The 22069-nt window shown below is 42.8% G+C and overlaps 1 protein-coding gene across 2 annotated transcripts in view; it reads right to left on the bottom strand.

Annotated features, from left to right (window-relative positions):
• MCTP2 (multiple C2 and transmembrane domain containing 2) overlaps positions 1 to 22069 on the bottom strand; it is a 329446-nt gene that overhangs the window by 155756 nt on the left and 151621 nt on the right. For both annotated transcript variants that reach the window (XM_040342357.1, XM_040342356.1), the window contains exons 5-7: positions 10854 to 10996; positions 9693 to 9769; positions 2293 to 2404 (exon numbers count right to left, since the gene is read on the bottom strand). In XM_040342357.1, coding sequence (XP_040198291.1) covers positions 2293 to 2404; positions 9693 to 9769; positions 10854 to 10996 — 332 coding nt within the window. The remainder of the gene's footprint in view (positions 1 to 2292; positions 2405 to 9692; positions 9770 to 10853; positions 10997 to 22069) is intronic.

Raw genomic sequence — 22069 nt, forward strand, 5'->3', positions numbered from 1 at the left:
TCACACTGCCCCCATCATGTTTTTGTGCTTTGGATCATGAGCTGTTCCAAGCTTTCTCCACACTTTTTTCTTACCATCATTCTGGTACATATTAATCTTAGTTTCATCCGTTCAAAGAATTGGTTTCCAGAACAGGTCTGGCTTTTTTAGATGTTTTTTTTGGGCAAAGTCTAATCTGTCTTTTCTACTCTTCAGGCTTATGAGTGATTTTCACCTTGTGGTGAATCCTCTGTATTTGCTCTCGTGAAGTCTTCTCTTGATTGTAAACTTTGACAATGATACGCCCACCTCCTGGAGAATGTCCTTCACTTGTCTGGATGGTGTAAATGGGTTTTTCTTTACCATAAAGAGGATCCTGCAATCATCCACTATTGTTGTCTTCTGTGGACGTTCAGGACTTTATGTTGCTAAGCTCACCAGTGCACTCTTCTTTCCTCAGAATGTACCAAACTGTTGATTTGGCCACTCCTAATGTTGCTGCCATCTCTCTGATGTATTTGTTCATTTTTTGAAGCCTTACAATGGCCTGTTTCACTTGCATGGGCAGCTCCTTTGATTGCATGATGCATGTTCACAGCAATAGAATCCAAATGCAAATACCACACTTAGAATCAACTCCAGACCCTTTACCTGCTTAATTGATGAAGAAATAACAATTACTATTGGCCCCTTGAAAAAGGGGGATGGCTGTTCTTCAGAGCTGTAATCCCTAAACCCTTCCTCCAATTTGGATAAACATACCCTAAAATTAAACCTGAGAGTGTGCACTTTCAGCCCATATATATTCTATAACTATAGTTTAAATATGATTTTTTAAATACCGGAAAAAATGTAAGTTGTGCCTGTGTCCAAATATATATGGACCTAACTGTATATATATATTTTTTATTCTTTTTTTTTTAATCATTTTTTTCTACTCTGTGCCATGTTTGTCAAACCCCAGTGGCCAAAATTAAAGTGAACCATGAAATCACAGCACACAAAGAATTTGCATAAGGGTATAGCAATAGACCAACCTCCAAAGAAGAAAAAACACAACCCCCCACCCTGAGGTGCAAGGCTCCCGACAGGGGCAAGGTACTCTTTGGGCCCACTTGGGTGGTCCCTATTCCTTAGGAACCTGCTGAAGCCAGTCCTCCAGGTTTTTGGTGAGGATTCTTCTAAAGAGAGATCCCCCCCCCCCCTCCATATGGGAAGAGTAAAATTACCCAGAGTTCCCAGATCCTCTCCCTGACATCAGGACAGGTCCTTAAAAGCCTGCACCCTCCATCTCTATGAGTAAATGACAAACAAACCACATTTGCAGTGGTAATGTTTGTGATAAATATGTGTATAAAAAGTATAAAGTGCAAACCCATAATGCTTTTTTGGCACCCCTGGGATGCCACCTCCAGGTGGGCACATCACTGGGCAAACCTTGTGCCTCTCACAAGGCTCTACTTGTGAGTTATATGCGCTTCAATACTTTAGTCTATACAGCTGCTGTGGTCATTCTGAAGGGTCCCCATGTACCTCTTTTTCATTTTACATTAAGGAGAATGCAACAGGAGGTGCTGAAACACACAAAGGTGGGCAGCAATACCTGGAAATCCCAGCTGGACCAAAATGGAGGCAGGAATTCTGGCAAGACAATCTTACTGTTGGAATATCCAAGGCATACAAGGCCCCCTTTTAAAACCCTGTGGCCCATTTACATATTTAATGTTAAAATGTTTACCTACTTCCTGCCCGTAGGATGTCCTCGGCATCATTCCGATATGAAATTTTTCAGCGCAGATTCTGTTTCTAGCCGAAGTAAGTGGCTAAATACCCACGCGATCATTTCTGCAGGCTCTACCATCTGAGTGATGCGACAGACAGAACAGAGATAGAAGAACTGACGTCGTTCCTCTCTCTGTGTGACCCCGGAAACCGACAGCGATGAGTATGTCGGCACTTTCCGAGTCCACCTCTTTGTTTACATGGCCAGTAACGACCAGGAAAGCAGACGATCAGACCGATCTGTGTCCGATCGCTTACATTGGAGGCCAGAGGAGACATTTGGGGTCTAATAGACCTCAGATCTCTCCATGAAAAGGACCTGTCACGGCCTATGCGGTCACAAGGACGACTTCTGGGGCAATGTTGTTAAATTGACTGCATTAGATACAGCTGAAGTGACTGTTCATAAGACAGCTCTCAGGCTCTCAGCTTTTTCTTTTTTTTAAAAAAACACCACCTTTACATACAACTGAGGAAACCATCTGAAAATCTGCAAACAAACAAATGCACTGAGCATGTGCAGACACCTACATTATTTTTTGCATCTCTTATCCTGATGGACAGACTGACATCTGCCACAATCACCCCCATGTCTTCCTCAAGGCTATTGGGATCTTCAAGCCGGAACACTTTTTCAGCAGTTCTACAGGAAATAAATAAAAAAACACCCAATCAGTAAATATCTGTATTTCACTTGGAATGTGGCAGATCATTTGAACAGCAAGTGGTTTCTGCCTCAGTTACACCGGCATATCAGAATAATTCACACTCCATTGCTCAAAAAACAACTTTCACATTATTCTGACATACCGCAGCTCGGTAAACTTTATTGACAAACATAATGAAATTCCAATAGCGTATCATTATTCAAGTCCAAGGCACCACGCAAGCCATCTGCCGAACGGGAGCCAAAAAGGTATTTTCAAGACTAACTGTCAGTACTTCATTGCAAGCTCAAAATGCACCTTTTAACAGATCCACTGAAATGTTCTTCTTAGAGGATATAAATAAAACTAAGTGCTGACAAAGCATGGGCGCACACAATGTAGAATCCTGCCAGTCAAGAATACCATTGCGCTTAAAATAGAGCCCCTTCCAGTTAAACCCCTGGTATGTTAGGAACTCTAAACTGATGTTGGATCAAGGGCGGATCCAGAGTCTAGTCTTGGGAGGGGCACTGCCAGAAAATAAGGTGTTGCTTACAGAACTCAATTAGGTGTCCGGTGTGTCCGCTGCAATGTTGCAGTACCGCTAAAAAATCAATGATCGCCGCCATTACTAATAAAAAATATTTAAATATAAATGCCATAAATCTATCCCATAGTTTGTAGACGATTGTCAGGGACTGCAGACATGGTACAAGAGATGGTCAGAGACTGCAGACGTGGTACAAGAGATGGTCAGAGACTGCAGACGTGGTACAAGAGATGGTCAGAGACTGCAGACGTGGTACAAGAGATGGTCAGAGACTGCAGACATGGTACAAGAGATGGTCAGAGACTGCAGACATGGTACAAGAGATGGTCAAAGACTGCAGACATGGTACAAGGGATGGTCAGAGACTGCAGACATGGTACAAGGGATGGTCAGAGACTGCAAACGTGGTACAAGGGATGGTCAGAGACTGCAGACGTGGTACAAGAGATGGTCAGAGACTGCAGACATGGTACAAGAGATGGTCAGAGACTGCAGACATGGTACAAGAGATGGTCAGAGACTGCAGACATGGTACAAGGGATGGTCAGAGACTGCAGACATGGTACAAGGGATGGTCAGAGACTGCAGACATGGTACAAGGGATGGTCAGAGACTGCAGACATGGTACAAGGGATGGTCAGAGACTGCAGACATGGTACAAGGGATGGTCAGAGACTGCAGACATGGTACAAGAGATGGTGAGAGACTGCAGACATGGTACAAGGGATGGTCAGAGACTGCAGACATGGTACAAGGGATGGTCAGAGACTGCAGACATGGTACAAGGGATGGTCAGAGACTGCAGACATGGTACAAGGGATGGTCAGAGACTGCAGACATGGTACAAGAGATGGTGAGAGACTGCAGACATGGTACAAGAGATGGTGAGAGACTGCAGACACGGTACAAGGGATGGTCAGAGACTGCAGACGTGGTACAAGGGATGGTCATGGTACAAGGGATGGTCAGACACTGGAGACATGGTACAAGAGATCAATGCAGCCTCATCAGTGCCCATCATTGCAGCCTCACTGTATATATGAACGCAGCCCCACTTTTGTATATAAATGCAGCCCCACCTTTGTATATAAATGCAGCCCCACTTTTGTATATACATTCAGTCCCACTTTTGTATATAAATGCAGTCCCACTTTTGTATATAAATGCAATCACACTTTTGTATATAAATGCAGTCCCACTTTTGTATATAAATTCAGTCCCACTTTTGTATATAAATGCAGTCCCACTTTTGTATATAAATTCAGTCCCACTTTTGTATATACATTCAGTCCCACTTTTGTATATAAATGCAGTCCCACTTTTGTATATAAATGCAGTCCCACTTTTGTATATAAATGCAGTCCCACTTTTGTATATAAATGCAGTCCCACTTTTGTATATAAATGCAGCCCCACTTTTGTATATTAATGCAGCCCCACTTTTGTATATTAATGCAGCCCCACTTTTGTATATAAATTCAGTCCCACTTTTGTATATAAATGCAGCCCCACTTTTGTATATGAATGACTCCCCACTTTGCATGGCACTCACCATGGCATTGCCTCGATCACACACAGCAGGTATCTCCTCTCCCGACGTGTGTCATGGAACAAACAGGAGCTGTAGGTCTGTGTTCGGCTGGGCAGTGTGCTCTAGCAAGGTCCCCCCCTAGACGGGCTTGTGTGATAGACAAAACACTGATTCAATCAGTGTTCTTTTTTTTTTTTTTAAAGCCAATGTGACATGATGGTTTCGGGGGGGGGGGCAATTGCCCTGTTCACCCCCCCCCCATGGATCCGCCGTTGTGTTGGATACTACTATTACTATGCCCCAACGTATCTGGAGTGTGGAGCAAGACATATTTAGCACAGTGGCTGTTAGGACTTTCACCTGGCAGCACTAGGGTCGACGGTTTAAATCCCAATCCCGGCACCATCGGCCAGGAGTTTGTATGTTCTCCCTGCATGGGTTTCCTTTAAAACACATGGTGGTAGGTCAATTGGCTCCTGTCTAAATTGGCCCTAGTATGTGTATGTGAGTTAGGGCCGTTAGATCAGTGTTCCTCAACTCCAGTCCTCAAGGTGCCCCAACAGGTCATGTTTTCGGGCTTTCCATGCCTTAGTAATTACCATAGCCGTTTCCTCTGAGGGAAATTCTGAAAACATGACCTGTTGGGGCGCCTTGAAGACTGGAGTTGAGAAACACTGCCTTAGATCATACCTCCCGACTTGTTGAGATGGGAATGAGGGACACCTACTAGCAAAAGTATGTAGGCATAGGACACGCCCCCCACCACGACCCCTTTACCTCCCTGGTGGTTTTCCAGGGTGTGGCTCAGGGTTAAATTTCAATACCATTAGCGGCAACCCCCGAGCCACACTCGGGATTGCATTGTGGGATCCTGGTGCAGCATACTTACCTTGTCCCCAGGATAGTGTGATGTCCCCCCTCTGTGTCCGCGGGCTGTGTGCTTCACCCGATGCCTCTGTGTTCTGTGCTCCGTTCCCTGCGGGCATCGCAATGCACGGGGCGGAGCCTGGCGGCAAATTCAAAAAGTGCTAAATTCATAACATACAGTACACTGTAATCTTACAGATTACGTTAGATCCCTTTCACACTTGGGCGTTTTCCAGGTGCTTTTGGGCTAAAAATAGCGCCTGTAAAGCACCTAAAAAAAGGCAGGACATTAAAAAAAACTCCTGCAAGCAGCATCTTTGGAGCGGTGTATATACCACTCCTCCACCGCTCTTGGTCATTGAAATTGAATGGGCCGCACGGCCGAACCGCCACTGCAGCGCCGCTTTGCTGGTGGTTTTAACCCTTTTTCGGCAGCTAGCGAACGAATACCTCTGCAAAAATTATGGTAAAGCGACGCTAATAATAGCGGCGCTTTACCGCCGACACCGCGCCAGTGCGAAAGCAGCCTTACTGTATGAAATCATTTCACCTCCCTTTTGCTCCTAATGCTTTGTCCAGTGCCCTGCATGCACTTTTATATTATATATACTGTTCTTTCTGCCTGGAAACTTGAGATTGTCCATAGCAACCAATTAGTGCCCCTTTATGTCAAAAAGTGGTTTTAGACCAGATAGAAAACAGCGATAGTAAATTAGAACACTTGCAGAATTGAGCGATCGTGAAGAAATTCATTTTATTATATATTATAATAATTAGTTTACTAGACTCTTGTTTGGACAGATTTAAGTGAGTTATTACGAAGAATAAAAGGCCTACAATATAAAACGCCAAATTTCTATGCAAGACAAGTGTACCGCTTTGAGTCGCAAAAATCTGACATAATCATACCACCAGGGAGGCTACAGGAGAATTAAAAGAGTTGTAAAGGAAAACATTTTTTTGCTGAAATGACTGTTTACAGGGTATAGAGACATAATAGTTAACGGATTCCTTTTAAAATTCATTAAAAATAGATAAAAATCAATCATATCATGTACCTCTAGTTTGTTTTTGCATTTAGTTTTGTTTTTGCATCTAGTTTCGTTTTTGCATGTTATCCTGCCTCTGTGCTAGACAGAGCCATAGAGCAGTGATGCCTGGTTTGGAACATGAAACTAGAATCTCCCAGTACTGTGGTCATCAGGAAACAGACAACCAGGAAGTGTCCAGACAAGAGAAGAATTACAGCAACATCAGAGCAAAAACGAACAATGAGGACATGAAACCAGGACTGCAGTAAGGTAAAGCCATTTAGCTAAAAAAAAAAAATCATTTAGTGACCCTTTAACCAAAAAATAAATAAAAAGATTAGTTAAACCCACAGGGGCTTTTTTTTTTAACCACCACTATTCCTTTATATTGGCTTTTCACATTTACAAATGCAGCAATTTGGAAATCAGATGAAAGGTTTAGCACTGGGAAACACTTTTTGAAAGATAAAAAGTGCATTTCATATACATCTATATAGATTGGGGCAAATGGGGGGGGGGGGAGGGACAGAGGGACATTGCTCCAAATCAGGGACAGTCCATTGAAATCAGGGACAGCTGGGAGCTATGCCTTAGATTGTAAGCTCATTGTGGGTAGGGACTGATGTTACATAAATTAGTCAGGTTGAAAAAAATACACAAGTCCATCTAGTTCAACCATATAAAAATATATATATATATATATATATATATATATATATATATATATATATATATATATATATATATATATATATATATATATATATATATATATATATATATATATATATATATATATATATATATATATATATATATATATATATATATATAGTACAATCCCATATACCCGATTCTATACCCACAGTTGATGTGAATATCCAATATATATGTAAAAGCACTGCGTAAATTGCCAGTGCTAAAAAAGTACCTGTAATAAAATAAACTATTTGAAAAGAAAACTACATAAGGGTATTTTCAAGGTGCCAAAATCATAACTCCAAAACAATTGATAAATTATCAAACAGTTTTATTACAATATTAAAAACATTGTTAAAAACAATCTCACTGTATGGATCATAAAACCATCACATAATATCCTTGCGGCTTGAGTATATGTGCAGTGACTTGAGCTCTATAGGTTTCGCCAAAATGTTGGCTTCCTCAAGAGACTTATAAGTACTGCATAAGCTAGCAACAAGGGTGCCCAGTAACATTGAATAGTTCAAAATCTTAAATAAGGAAATTATGCACCAATGGGATCACCCAAGGGGACACCAGTAGCCATAGGAGGTACACAACACACATATGTATTACCATTAAGCTCAAATTGCCACATTTTCTGGGTTACAATTCGCACACTCCATACAAATTGAGATACAACCCCTTCAATTGTATACCTTCACAGAGTCAAAGGGGGGGGGGGAGAGATGATACAAAACCCCACTCCTGTGTACCCCAAATGCAGGTCAAGTGACAAACATGGCAGCTACCGCTGGTCCAGGTTTGTCATTTGACCTGCATCTGGTCCACACAAGAGTGGGGTTTTGTATCACCCCCTTTCTGACTTTGTGAAGGTATACAATTTGAGTGATTCTGTCTCCATTTGCATGGAGGGTGTGAATTGTAACCCATAAGATGTGGAACTCTCAATGAATTTCTAGCTGAATGATGATACATTTTTGGGTTTTGTCCCCTTGGGCCTAATTTCCTTAACATTTTTCAACTATCCAGTGTTTCTGAGCACCCTTGTGTCATCTTATGCAGTACTCATAAGTCTCCTGAGGAAGTTAAAATTTTGACAAAACACGTAGAGCAGAAGTCACTGCACATATACTATGTTTTATTTATTTTTATTTTGTTTAGTTTTTTTAAATAAAATATCAAACATGTGAAAATTAGGTGTGCTAATCGGGCTCAGAGGTGTTTTAGTCCTGTGCCCACTGCTGAAAATACCAGCCAGGGAAGGAGCTGGTCTCAGCTCCAGACGTCAAAATGTGAGGCTGCCACATACTCTATCACAGCAGGTTTGCTTATGTGCAATGGGATATTTGTCTTGCTACAAAATAACAAACCGGTTATATTTACCTGGTATTGCACCAAGTTGCCCCAAATCTCATTCTCTTGGCTCCTCCTGGCTCTGCACACATTGGTTCTCCCTCTACAGTGGATTTTGCTGGGCTCGTGAGGCATTTACCACCTGAGCATTGCTTCACGAAGTTGCACAAACTTATTATTGCTCTTTCAGTATGTTACCGAAGCTTCTAGAGTCTAGACAGACTAGTCGGAAGGTATATCCCAAAACCAACCTTTTAGCTGGAAAATTAGGGGGTTGTCTTATAGGCCCAGTCGTCTTATACGCCGGCAAATACGGTATATTTTTTTTATATGCAATATAATGAAGAAATAGAGAAGGACGCCTGAGAGTAATGCCCGCGTACACACGACCGTTTTTTGGGTAGTAAAAAATGAAATTTTCAGGCTCTAGAAAAAACTATGTTTTTTCCAACCCGATCATTAAAACGGTCTTGCCTACACACGATCGTGAAAAAAAAATGCTCTAGCAAAGCGCGGTGACGTACAACACGTACGACGGCACTATAAAGGGGAAGTTCCATTCGGATGACGCCATCCTTGGGGCTGCTTTAGCTGATTTCGTGTAAGTAAAAGACGATTTGCGTTTTCTGTCTGTTACAGCGTGATGAATGTGCTTACTCCATTAGGAACGGTAGTTTTACCAGAACGAGCGCTCCCGTCTCATAACTTGCTTCTGAGCATGTGCGGATTCTTCTCGTTGGTAAAGCCCACACACGATAATTTTTTACAACCCAAAAAACAACAACGTTAAAAACGTTGGTAAAAAATAGAGCATGTTGGAATTTTTTTTTTGCCCGTTTTTCAGAACCTGAAAAATGCTCTGAAGCCCACACACCATGGTTTTTAATGACATAAAAAAAAAAACGTCATTTTTTACAACCCGCGTACAAACGGTCGTGTGTACGCGGCATCACATTTAACCTTCTGCAGTGATTCAATGATTCATTTTTTATGGGGTACATTCAATTTTGAGGAGATGCCTCTAGGTATTCTTCGACAGGCAGGAGCAGCAGAGAGGAGACCCTACCAGAGGAACCTCCTAGTGTTCTACGTAAACTAGGAGGTTCTGCACAGAGATTACACACTTCACGGTTTATTCACTTCCCCAGAACAGAATAAGTCTATATAAATACACACATAGTAGATGGATTTTGATGAATATTGCATTATTATCACAAACACACCAAAGTAGATTATTTTAGAACTTACTTGTTTAGTTCAAGCTCTTGAAGATCTAGGAAAGCAGATCCCATGAAGTCATCCGTTGTGAAATCTCGATCATAAACCTACAAGATAACACCAAATGAGTTACATGGTATGTAAAACATAACAGGTACAAGTTATTGCATAGAGTCATACTTAAAGCGGGGGTTCCAACCACAATTAGCATTTTTTAAATGCATGTCCTTTCATCATGCGTTTTTATAATATAAATCCGGTCACTTACTATTTTACAATGCGCCGCCGCTCTGCATAGTCATTCAAAAAAGATAGTTTAAAAAAACTATGTCCACACCGTTGTCATTTTGCTTGTGGGCATTGTGAAGCCCACAAGCACTTACTTTCTGGAAGTCTTGGATGGGGAGTGATAATGGACCGCCCGTCCCGCCCCATTCTCGCACATGCGCATTGCAATAGCAGCGTCGCACCGTCAAGCACTTAGGTTGCCATCTTAATGGGCAGCGGCATCTGACGTGCCCGTCGTTGTGATGGCAACCAACAACAACGTAGAACAGTGTAAGAAGCTGGAATCGCGTCACTTCCGAAGTCCCGCGATTCCAGCGCTAGGGGTAGCGCACTGCATCCTGGGAAATGATGACACACATTTCCCAGGAGCATTAGCGTGCTGAGGAGCCGAGGGAGAGGACGTCAGAATCCTAGGTGATTCCGAACGCAGATTTTGTGGGACCGCATAGCAACAGGCATTTCCAGGTGAGTAAAACATTTTTCTTTTTTAAGTCTAATGAGCACAATAATGAAGAAAAAAATTTGGATGGAAACTCCACTTTAAAGTATAACTAAAGGCAAAAGGTTTTCTTTAGTTTTGAATAGAGTGGAGAGGGATTAAAACACTGTCAGTTTTTATAGAGGTCATAGTCATGAAAATAAAGAAAACTCTTTGAATGAGAAGGTGTGTCCAAACCTTTGGTCTGTACTGTACATACACACACAAAATTATATATATATATATATATATGGCTAGAGTTCCCCCATAATATCAATGCATTGTAAGGCTTGCTAGAGTTCCCCCATAGTAATCAATGCATATATATGTATATATATATATATATATATATATATATATATATATATATACATACATACATACATACACACACACATAAGGAAGACTATAGTTCTTAAAATCACCTTAATATGCAGCTTTTGATCAAGATTCTGAATAGGCAATACGAAAACTTCATCCCACATCGGATTCAGGTTCTTGTAGACAACTTTACTTTTATATAAGGTCTTCTTGTTTAGTTTGAACTTTACATAAGGATCACTGGTACCTGTGGAGGACAAATCAGTACATTATATGGTTTATTTAAGAAGCCCATAAAAAGATGCAATTACTGTACGGCTGATGCAGATCTCAACTGGTAGGCTTCGTTCAAATGGGTGTATTTAGGTGTACTGTACACCTGAGAGAGGGTTGCGTTTTAGCTGCACAGGTGTTCCGTGCACGCATGTAGGCCCGTTTATGTTAATTGGGATGCAATGGTTGCATGGACATAGCCACTGCTCCTAATTTGACATCCATGTGGGTGCTGGTCCCGAAACCACACGATCTGGCTTCAGGGACCTGCACACGCACATCCCAATTGACATGAATGGGGCTGCATGCATGCAAATGCATGGAATACCTGTGCATGCAAAACGCGGCCCTCACGTGTACAGGCGAATGCTTCATTTTGGTCATGTGAATGAGGCCAAATACAATTTTTACTACCCTGACATCAGTAGATTGAGATATAACTGGTTTCTCTGGATTATTACATCCTTCACACAAAGCCTTGAGGCAGTTCAAAGTGCAATTATGTTGTGCAAACATGAATAAAAATGTATGCATTACAAATCTGCATCAATTCCTGACATGTCACAATATACAGGTATAATTAAAAAGCTGTACCTTATATTATTAAAAAGAGTCCTAGAGCTTGAGTCAGTGGGCCGGATTCAGATACATTGGAATATCTGTCGGTGCGGCGTAACGTATCTCAGATACGGTACGCCGCCGTAACTTAGGGCGCAAGTTCCGTATGCAGAAAGAACTTGCGCCCTTAGTTACGGCGGCGTAACGTATGTGTGTCAGCGTAAGCCCACCTAATTGGAAAGGGGGTGATGTGGGCGTGTTTTATTTAAATTCACTGTGACCCCACGTATTTGACGTATTTTACGAACGGCGCATGCGTCGTTCGTGAAAAAAAATTCCAGTGCGTATGCTCGAAATTACGCCGCAAGTCGTCATTGCTTTAGACGTGAACGTAACTTAAGTACAGACCTATTCGCGAGCGACTTATGCAAACGACGTAAAATTTTCAAAACTCGACGCGGGAACGACGTCCATACTTAACATTGGCTACACCTCACATAGCAGGGGTAACTTTACGCCGAAAAAAGCCTAACGTAAACGACATAAAAAAATGCGCCGGGCGGACGTACGTTTCTGAATCGGCGTATCTACCTAATTAGCATATTCATTGTGTAAATATACGGAAGCGCCACCTAGCGGCCAGCGTAAATATGCAGCCTAAGATACGAAGGTGTAAGACACTTACGCCGGTCGGATCTTAGGGAAATCTATGCGTAACTGATTCTATAAATCAGGCGCATAGATACGACCCCGCACACTCAGAGATACGATGGCGTATCCGGAGATACGCCGTCGTATCTCCTTTCTGAATCCGGGCCAGGGACTTTGCCCGAGATGATGTAATCAGTCTACTTCATTCCCCCAGTGATAAGATTTAAACAAGTCAGAAAGTGATAAGAAAAAGCAGGGCTGATCTGTGTCAGAGGGTAGGGGTGGCTCTTATAGGAACCCCAATGTAAGGGGGCACTCCGATTTAAGGCAGGACTCTGAGGGCGATTCTAATGGAGGCTCTGATGCAAGAGGGGACTGTGATATAAGCAAGGACTCTGATGGGGGCATTGATAAAAGTGATGTAAGGGGGGAGAATTTCCTTAGTCTTCACTTCACCCTAGCATACCTCCCAACTTTTTGAGATGGGAATGAAGGACCACCTATCAGCAAAAGTATGCAGGCATAGGACACACCCCTTATCACGCCCCCTTAAAGGATGATTGTACAAAAAAAAAAGATTGGTTAAACCCACAAGTGCTTTTTTTACCACTACTATTCCTTTATATTGGCTTTTAGAATTTACAAATGCAGCAATTTAGAAATCAGATGAAAGGTTTAGCACTGGGAAACATTTTTCGATAGAATTGTGTGGCTGTATTATATATTTGTCAAAAGTATTTTCATACTTCATTGCCTTCCTGTTGTATTTTGTACAATGTATTGTGCACGGTTATCCACACAATAAAGACTTTGTGAAAAAAAAAAAAAAAAAAAAGTGCATTTTATATACATCTATATAGATCAGACCAAAATGAGGGAAAAAAACAAGGAGGAATGATGGACAGAGGGACATTGCTCCAAGTCAGGGACAGTCCCCTTGAAATCAGGGACAGTTGGGAGCTATGGGCCAGATTCACAGTGGAGATACGACGGCGTATCTCTGTTTCTATCTATGCGACTGATTCATAGAACCAGTTACGCATAGATATCCATAAGATCCGACAGGTGTAATTGTTTTACACTGTCGGATCTTAAGATGCAATACCGCGGCCGCCGCTGGGGGGAGTTTGCGTCGTAAACCAGCGTCGGGTATGCAAATTAGGAGTTACGGCGATTCCCGCCGGTTTTCAGCGTTCGCTACGTCGCCGCTAGTCTAGTTTCCCGTCGCAAAGTTAGTCGTTTTTTTGGTGCCTTAACTTTACACAGCAATCGTATTGCTGTATAAAGTATGGCCGTCGTTCCCGCGTCGAAATTGAAAAAATAACGTCGTTTGCGTAAGCCGTCCGGGAATACGGAATTACGCTACGCGCGTCGCCTTTCGAAAAAATGACGTCACGGCAGGAGTTCGGAAACGGAGCATGCGCGGTAGGTCTGGCGCGGGAGCGCGCCTAATTTAAATGGCACACGCCCATTTAAATTGGCCCGCCTTGCGCCAGAGGCCGCCGGCGTAGGTTTTCATCGCAAGTGCTTGGTGAATCAGGCACTTGCACTTGCGATGAAAAATTGCGGCGGTGCAACGTATCTACGATACGTTACGCCGCCGCTGCCCTACGTGAATCTGGCCCTATGACCCTAGTGATAAGACTAATGCCCATCAAACGCAGCCACTTTGCCATCACATGCAGCCACTGTGCCCATCAAATGCAGCCACTGTGCCCATCAAATGCAGCCACTGTGCCATCACACGTAATTTTCGGTTTCGGACTGAATTTTTTTTTTATTTCGGTTTAGTTTCGGTTCTGAAATTTCCATTTCGGTGCATCCCTATATACACACACACACACACACACACACATATATATATATACACACACATATACATACATACATATTATCCACTTGCCGTCGCCGCACCGTCATAATACGTCCACAAGGTGGCTCTCCTAGGCGAGATCACGTATTATGACGTCCTGCCTTTTAGCCGCCACTAGGGGCGCCCCCCGCTCGCCCCCGACTCCCGTGCGTGTGCCCGGCGGGCGTGATCGCCGCCGGGCACACGCGATCGCTCGGTACAGAGCGGGGAACGGGAGCTGTGTGTGTAAACACACAGCTCTCGTTCCTGTCAGCAGGGGAAATGCTGATCTTCGGTTCATACAATGTATGAACAGAAGATCAGTGTTTCCCCTAGTGAGGCCACCCCCCCCCCCCCCACAGTTAGAACACACCCAGGCATACTTAACCCCTTCCCCGCCCCCTAGTGTTAACCCCTTCACTGCCAGTGGCATTTTTATAGTAATCTAATGCATTTTTATAGCACTGATCGCTATAAAAATGTCAATGGTCCCAAAAATGTGTCAAAAATGTCCGAAGTGTCCGCCATAATGTCGCAATACCGAAAAAAAAATCGCTGATCGCCGCCATTACTAGTAAAAAAAAATATTAATAAAAATGCCATAAAAATACCCCCTATTTTGTAAACGCTATAACTTTTGCGCAAACCAATCAATAAACGCTTATTGCGATTTTTTTTACGAAAAATATGTAGAAGAATACGTATCGGCCTAAACTGAGGAAAAAAAATGTTTTTTTATATATTTTTGGGGAATATTTATTACAGCAAAATGTAAAAAATATAATTTTTTTCAAAATTGTCGTTCTATTTTTGTTTATAGCGCAAAAAATAAAAAACGCAGAGGTGATCAAATACCACCAAAAGAAAGCTCTATTTGTGGGAAAAAAAGGACGCCAATTTTGTTTGGGAGCCACGTCGCACGACCGCGCAATTGTCTGTTAAAGCGACGCAGTCCCGAATCGCAAAAAGTACTCTGGTCTTTGGGCAGCAATATGGTCCGGGGGGTAAGTGGTTATCTGTCACCATCTACCATTGCAAGTCCTCTAAGAAAAAGTTGATGACAGCATGTTATTTATCTACACATCTTTCTCCTCCAGTAAGTAGCTCTTAGCAGTTTTTTCTGCATTTGCGGGCATAAAAGCACATTTTCTTATTTTATTTGTGTACTAACTGCCAGTGCCTCAGAATCACGAACGTCTTCATCAATATATCCCTACTTGGTAAACAGCAGAAACTCAAACATGACTACAAAACAGAAGAGGGCGGCAGCCCTCCCAGATATTACATACAGTTTTTTTTTTACTATGTACAAAGTTACGGAACACTGAGAACCGTTCATCCCAAGTTCATTACGGCACATTTCCTGGAGGATCGGCACAACAATCTTTGGGATATATATTTATAAAAAAAAAGAAAAGAAAGGAAACAGTGGGAAAATCTCCAATAAAAAGAGAGCTTTAATTAAATGAGATTGCTACTCGGGGGTCAGGGCTTCATGCCTGTCAGCTTACTTTCAAAATAAATATCTCAGAAGTGGGCCTCCATGGTGTCACTTTCTCACAGGCGGTGCATGCTGGGTAATCCCTAGGCATCTTGACAGCTACATAATGTTCACACCGCTTGACGGGTGAATGGCGGCCACTTGTGTGAAAGGAAATATTAATGCCTGGAATTAATAGAAGAAGGGGCAGCGATTTACAAAGCCGGGACGAGGAAATGTGTCAGGTTAGCACAGTGTTAATTGTTGAAGAGAATAATTGAGGAGGAACATGCGGAGCTGCCGCGTCTCACCATATTGTCTTACTGTCAAAGCCGTGGTGACATCTCAACTAGCTGCTTTATGTGAGGCCGATCTACAGCGACGGGACGCACAGATGAGACTGGTGACAGCGCGTCAACTGGGTGCCAGCGCCGAGACAACATGATAAAGGCATCAGGATAACCCACGTGCTCAAATATCATCAATGTCATTAAAAATATTTAGGAGACAAAAAAAAAAAAAAGCAAAGTACATGAAAAAATATAACAATTAAGACACAATATCACTATTTGATCACCTCTGCGGTTTTTATATTTTGCGCTTTAAACAAAAAATGAGACAATTTTGAAAAAATAAAATAAAATGATATAATTATATATATATATATATATATATATATATATATATATATATATATATATATATATATATTACATACACATATATATATATATATATATATATATATATATATATATATACATACATACATACATATATACATACATACACACACACACACACACACACACACACACACACATATATATATATATACACACACACACACAGTGTGTGTGTGTGTGTATGTATATATATATATTTTTTACTTTCTACTATAATAAATCGGAATCAGCACCAATCGGGTCTCCTATATAAAAACACAGAAGCAACTTCTCTTCCAGTTTACTTGGCTGCCAATGGCACCGATTTAAAAGAAAAATTACAGAATAGTCATTTTTGGCAATCTGAATACTTTTAAGTGCAAAGGGAGAGATTTGGGGGTAGATTCAGATAGATCAGCGGATCTTTAGATCCACGTAATCTATCTTATTTACGATCCGCCAGCGCAATTTTTTGTGGCAAGTGCAGTATTCATAAAGCACTTACCTCGAAACGTGCGCCGGTGGATCGCAACTCCCCCCGCGGAATTCAAATTCCGCGGCTAGGGGGGAGTGTATTATTTAAATCGTACTGCGCCTGCGCCGGCTGCGATTTTTCCCAGTGCGCATGCTCCAAATGACGTCGTTAGAACGTCATTGGTTTCGGCGTGAATGTAAATTACGTCCATCCGTATTCGCGACCGACTTACGCAAACGACGTAAAAATTCAAAACTCAGCCCGGGAACGACGGCCATACTTAACATTGGATACGCCGCATATAGCAGGGGTAAGTATACGCCGGAAAAAGCCGAACGCAAACGACGTAAAAAAAAGCGGCGGGCGTTCGTTTCTGAATCGGCGGAAATCGGAATTTGCATATTCGTTGCGTAAAAAACCGAAGCATCACCTAGCGGCCGGCGGGAGATTGCAGCCTAAGATCCGACGGTGTAAGTCACTTACACCTGTCGGATCTAAGGGAGATCTATGCATAACTGATTCTTATGAATCAGTTGCATAGATCCGACCGTCGGATCTCAGAGATACGCCGTCGTATCTTTGTGAATCTCCCCCTTGGTGTCTTTTAGACCCCCAGATTCGTCCATAAAGAGTACCCGTCACCACCTATTACTGTCACAAGGGATGTTTACATTCCTTGTGACAGTAAAAAAAGTGATCAGATTAAAAAAATTTAAAGGGACAATGTAATAAAAAAAAAAAAATTATATATATATACACACACACACACACACACATTAATATATATATATATATATATATTAAAGCGCCCCCGTCCCTGCGCAGCAAAGAAACGTATGCGCAAGTCGCGCCCGCATATGTAAACTGTGTTCAAATCACACATGTGAGGTATCGCCACTATCATCAGAGTGAGAGTAATAATTCTAGCAAAAGACTTCCTCTGTAACTCTAACCTGGTAACCGTTAATTATTATAAAGCGTCACCTATGGAGATTTTAGGTACCACAGTTTATCGCCATTCCACAAGTGTGCGATTTAAAAGCATGACATGGGTATATATTTACTTGGCATAACATCATCTTTCATATTATACAAAAAAAATTGGCCTAACATTCCGGTTATGTTTTTTTAAATTAATGAAATTGTATTTTTTTTCCCCAAAAAATTGCGTTAGAAAATCCTCTGCGCAAATACCGTGTTACATAAAATATTGCAACGATCAACATTTATTCTCTAGAGTCTCTGCTAAAATGATTATATACCGTATTTATCGGCGTATACCGCGCACTTTTTTGCCCTGAAAATCAGGGCAAAATCGTGGGTGCGCAGTATACGCCGATACCCGCTTTCCCGCGCCGAGTTTGAATACTGCGCCGACATATACAGAGCGCAGTACACTCGTGTATTGTCGGGCAGTCTCGGCTCCTCTCGCGTTGATGTCCTGGACGTACAGGAGGTCAGCGCGAGAGTTGCCGAGCCTGCCCAACTATACACGAGTGTACTGCGCTCTGTATATGTCGGCGCAGTATTTAAACTCGGCGCGGGAAACGAGCAGGGAGGACGCGAGGACGCTGCAGAAGGACGCCGGACCCGACGAAGAGGACACCCGAAGCCGCAGACGGACGCCAGACCCAACAAGGCCGCCGATGGACGCCGCGCAAGACACCAAAACTGTAAGTACTAAAAAACTTTTTTTCCACAGGAATCCGCTGCAACTTTAGGGGTGCGCGCTATACGCGGGAGCGCGCTATACCCCAATAAATACGGTATATATATATATATAAATGTTTGGGAGTTCCAAGTAATTTCATAGCAAAAACCTGTAAGCAACAAATGTCAAAAATAGGTTTAGGCATGATTGGGATAAACATCAGTAAATGATTACATCTGCGTGCAAACGGTTTTAAGATAAAGCTCTCTTTTTAGTCATCTAGACAACTACATTATATACATCAATAATGAAAACATAAAAGGGGGTCAGCGCTAAAGAAAAGAAATGGGCAGCTTGCAATAAGCAAATATACAGAACCTAAACAAACCAACAAAGAAAATAATGCAACGCCTCCAAGTATAGAATATTATAAACTAAAAGCATGAAAGTCTCTGAGTCGAATCCCCGCTTCCCGCGCTGAGGAGCCGAGCCTGCCCGAGTATACCCGAGTGTACTGTGCTCGGTATATGTCGGCGCAGTGGTTAAAACACGGCGCGGGAAGCGGGTATCGGCGTATATCGCGCACCCACGATTTTGCCCTGATTTAAGGGCAAAAAAGTGTGCGGTATACGCCGATAAATACAGTAATTGTGAAGTGGAAGAAAAATGATAAATGGGTCTCAAGATTTTTTTACAAATAAATATGTGAAAAGTGTGGGGGGTACATTTGTAGTCAATACTTTGTAGAACCTTTCTCTGCAATTACAGCTGCGAGTCTTTTTGGGGATGTCTCCACCAGCTTTGCACATCTAGAGAGTGAAATGTTTTTCCATTCTTCTTTGCAAAAAAGCTCAAGCTCTGTCATATTGGATGGAGAACGTGTGAACAGCAATTTTCAAGTCTTGCCACAGATTCTCAGTTGGATTCAGGTCTAAACTTTGATTGGGCCATTCTAACACATGAATATGCTTGAATCTAAAGCATTCATTGTAGCTCTGGCTGTATGTTTAGGGTCGCTGTCCTGCTGGAAGGTGAACCTCCAACCCAGTCTCAAGTCTTTTGCAGATTCGAACAGGTTTTCTTCTAAGATTGTCCTGTATTTGGCTCCATCCATCTTCCCATCAACTCTGATCAGTTTCCCTGTCGATGCTGAAGAAAAGCATCCCCACAACCTGAAGCTGCCACCACCATGTTTCACGGTGGGGATGGTGTGTTCAAGGTGATGTGCAGTGTTAGTTTTCCGCCACACATTGAACATTGTTTCCTAAAAGAAAAACAATTTTGGCCTCATTTGACCAGAGAACCTTCTTTCACTTTTTCCGTGTCCCCCACATGGCTTCTCGCAAACAGGACTTCTGTCAGGACACCAGTTCTGTGCAGCCCCAAATTCCTCAGTTGCGTGGCAGGCCAGCGCTGTTGCGCTCGCCTGTAGTGTGCGCGCATGCGCGGTGTGACCGCACGCCGTGTGCGCAGGTGCACGCGCGCACAGGCTCGTTCCCCTTTTGGCCAATCAGAGGCCTGTGTGGCTTATTTAAACCAGCTCCTTCCTCCTCTCGGGTTGCTGGTTCGTAACAGCTTCTGAGTACCTTGCTGCTGAATATACCTGCTGATACCTGCTATACTTGACCCTTGGCTGACGTCCCGGATTGCTGCTCTCTCTAACCCATTGATCCCCAGCTTTGAACTTTGGACTTCCTGCCTTCTCCAACCCCCGACCACAGCTTGTTTCTCGGATCAGTCTTCAGTCTTGTCCCTGTTTGGGGGGGCCTTGTTCCTGGACTGTTTCATGTTCTGATCATCAGCAGTCCCCAGCGGGCTACCACCATCCAGTTCCTGTTCTCCGCATCGGACCTCCACCTTGCTACTGGTACCGGTGCCTCCCGGTGCGTCCTTCCCCCTGTCCCAAATCCAGGGGGCGGATCGCGCCAGGTCGCAAAGGTGAGCCGCCCTCAGCATCTCTACTCCTTGACAACTTCTTATGGCTTTCTTTCAACGATGGCTTTCTTCTTGCCACTCTTCCACCTGTTGCTGCCGTTTTGGGGCTGCACACCTGTAGCCAAGGTCAAGCTCAGTGGTGAGTATGGGGACCCACAACCCCTCCTACCCTGTGCTTTTACAACCATTACTGTGCCATATTGCCAAACATATATACTTTTTCATCCTAGGTACAGTGTTACACACCCCTGAAGTGCGAGCTGGATCTTGCGAAACTAGTCTAGACGGGTAGTACGATGCCTGTGTACTCTGTCCAATACTATATTTATGTACCAATATTTATTGTTTATGTACCTTTTCAATTGGCAATTGTTGGTGTTATCTCTGTATGTAACAATTTTACTTTACGCATTTAAACAATTTTACTTGAATAAAGGATTTACTGTATAACTACTGTTATTTTTACTGTCGGAAACGGTACGCACTTCATTTAAAGTCCTGGGGCGAATCCTTTGTTTTGACTATATGTAATAGGGATGGAAGTGTGGGCCAGATTCAGGTAGAATTGCGGCGGCGTAACGTATCGTAGATATGTTACACCGCCGCAAGTTTTCATCGCAAGTGCCTGATTCACAGAGCACTTGCAATGAAAACCTACGCCGGTGGCCTCCGGCGTAAGCCCGCGTAATTTAAATGGGGGTGTGCCATTTAAATTAGGTGCGCTCCCGCGCCGGACTTACTGCGCATACTCCGTTTCGAAATTCCCGCCGTGCTTTGCGCGCAGTGACGTCATTTTTTCGAACGGCGACGCGCGTAGCGTAATTCCGTATTCGCGGACGGCTTACGCAAACTACGTCAATTTTTAAATTTCGACGTGGGAACAACGGCCATACTTTATACAGCAATACGTTTGCTGTGTAAAGTTAAGGCACCAAAAACGACGACTAACTTTGCGACGGGAAACTAGACTAGCGGCGACGCAGCGAACGCGAAAATCCATCGTGGATCGCCGTAACTCCTAATTTGCATACCCGACGCTGGTTTACGATGCAAACTCCCCCCAGCGGTGGCCGCGGTACAGCATCCTAAGATCCGACAGTGTAAAACAATTACACCTATCGGGCTATCTATGCGTAACTGATTCTATGAATAAGTCGCATAGATACTCTGAGAGATACGACGGAGTATCTGAGATACTCCGTCGTATCTCTGCTGTGAATCTGGCCCTGTGTTACTGGGGACACCAGACTTTTCCTCTTTCTGTACACTCTTCCATAAAGGGCAGATTTGTGGAGAGCATGACTAAAGTTGTCCTGTGGACAGATTCTGCCACCTAAGCTGTGGATCTCTGCAGCTCCTCCAGCGTTACCATGCTTCTCTGATGAATGCTCTTCTTGCCCGGTCGGTCAGTTTAGGTGGACGGCCATGTCTTTGTAGGTTTGCAGTTGTGCCATACTCTTTCCATTTTCGGATGATGGATTGAACAGAGCTCTGTCAGATGTTCAAAGCTTGTAATATTCATTTATAACCTAACCCTGCTTTCACAATAAACAATGCAATTTAAATGCATTTTTTGCTGGTCCCAAAAATGTGTCAAAATTGTCCGAAGTGTCCGCCATAATGTCGCAGTCACCAAAAAAATCGTTGATCACCGCCATTAGTAGTAAAAAAAAAAAAAAAAATGAATAAAAATGCAATAAAACTATCCCCTATTTTGTAAACGCTATAAATTTTGCGCAAACCAATTGATAAACACTTATTGCGATTTTTTTTACCAAAA

This window comes from Rana temporaria, chromosome 3, assembly GCF_905171775.1.
Source record: "Rana temporaria chromosome 3, aRanTem1.1, whole genome shotgun sequence".
Classification (NCBI taxonomy): domain Eukaryota; kingdom Metazoa; phylum Chordata; class Amphibia; order Anura; family Ranidae; genus Rana; species Rana temporaria.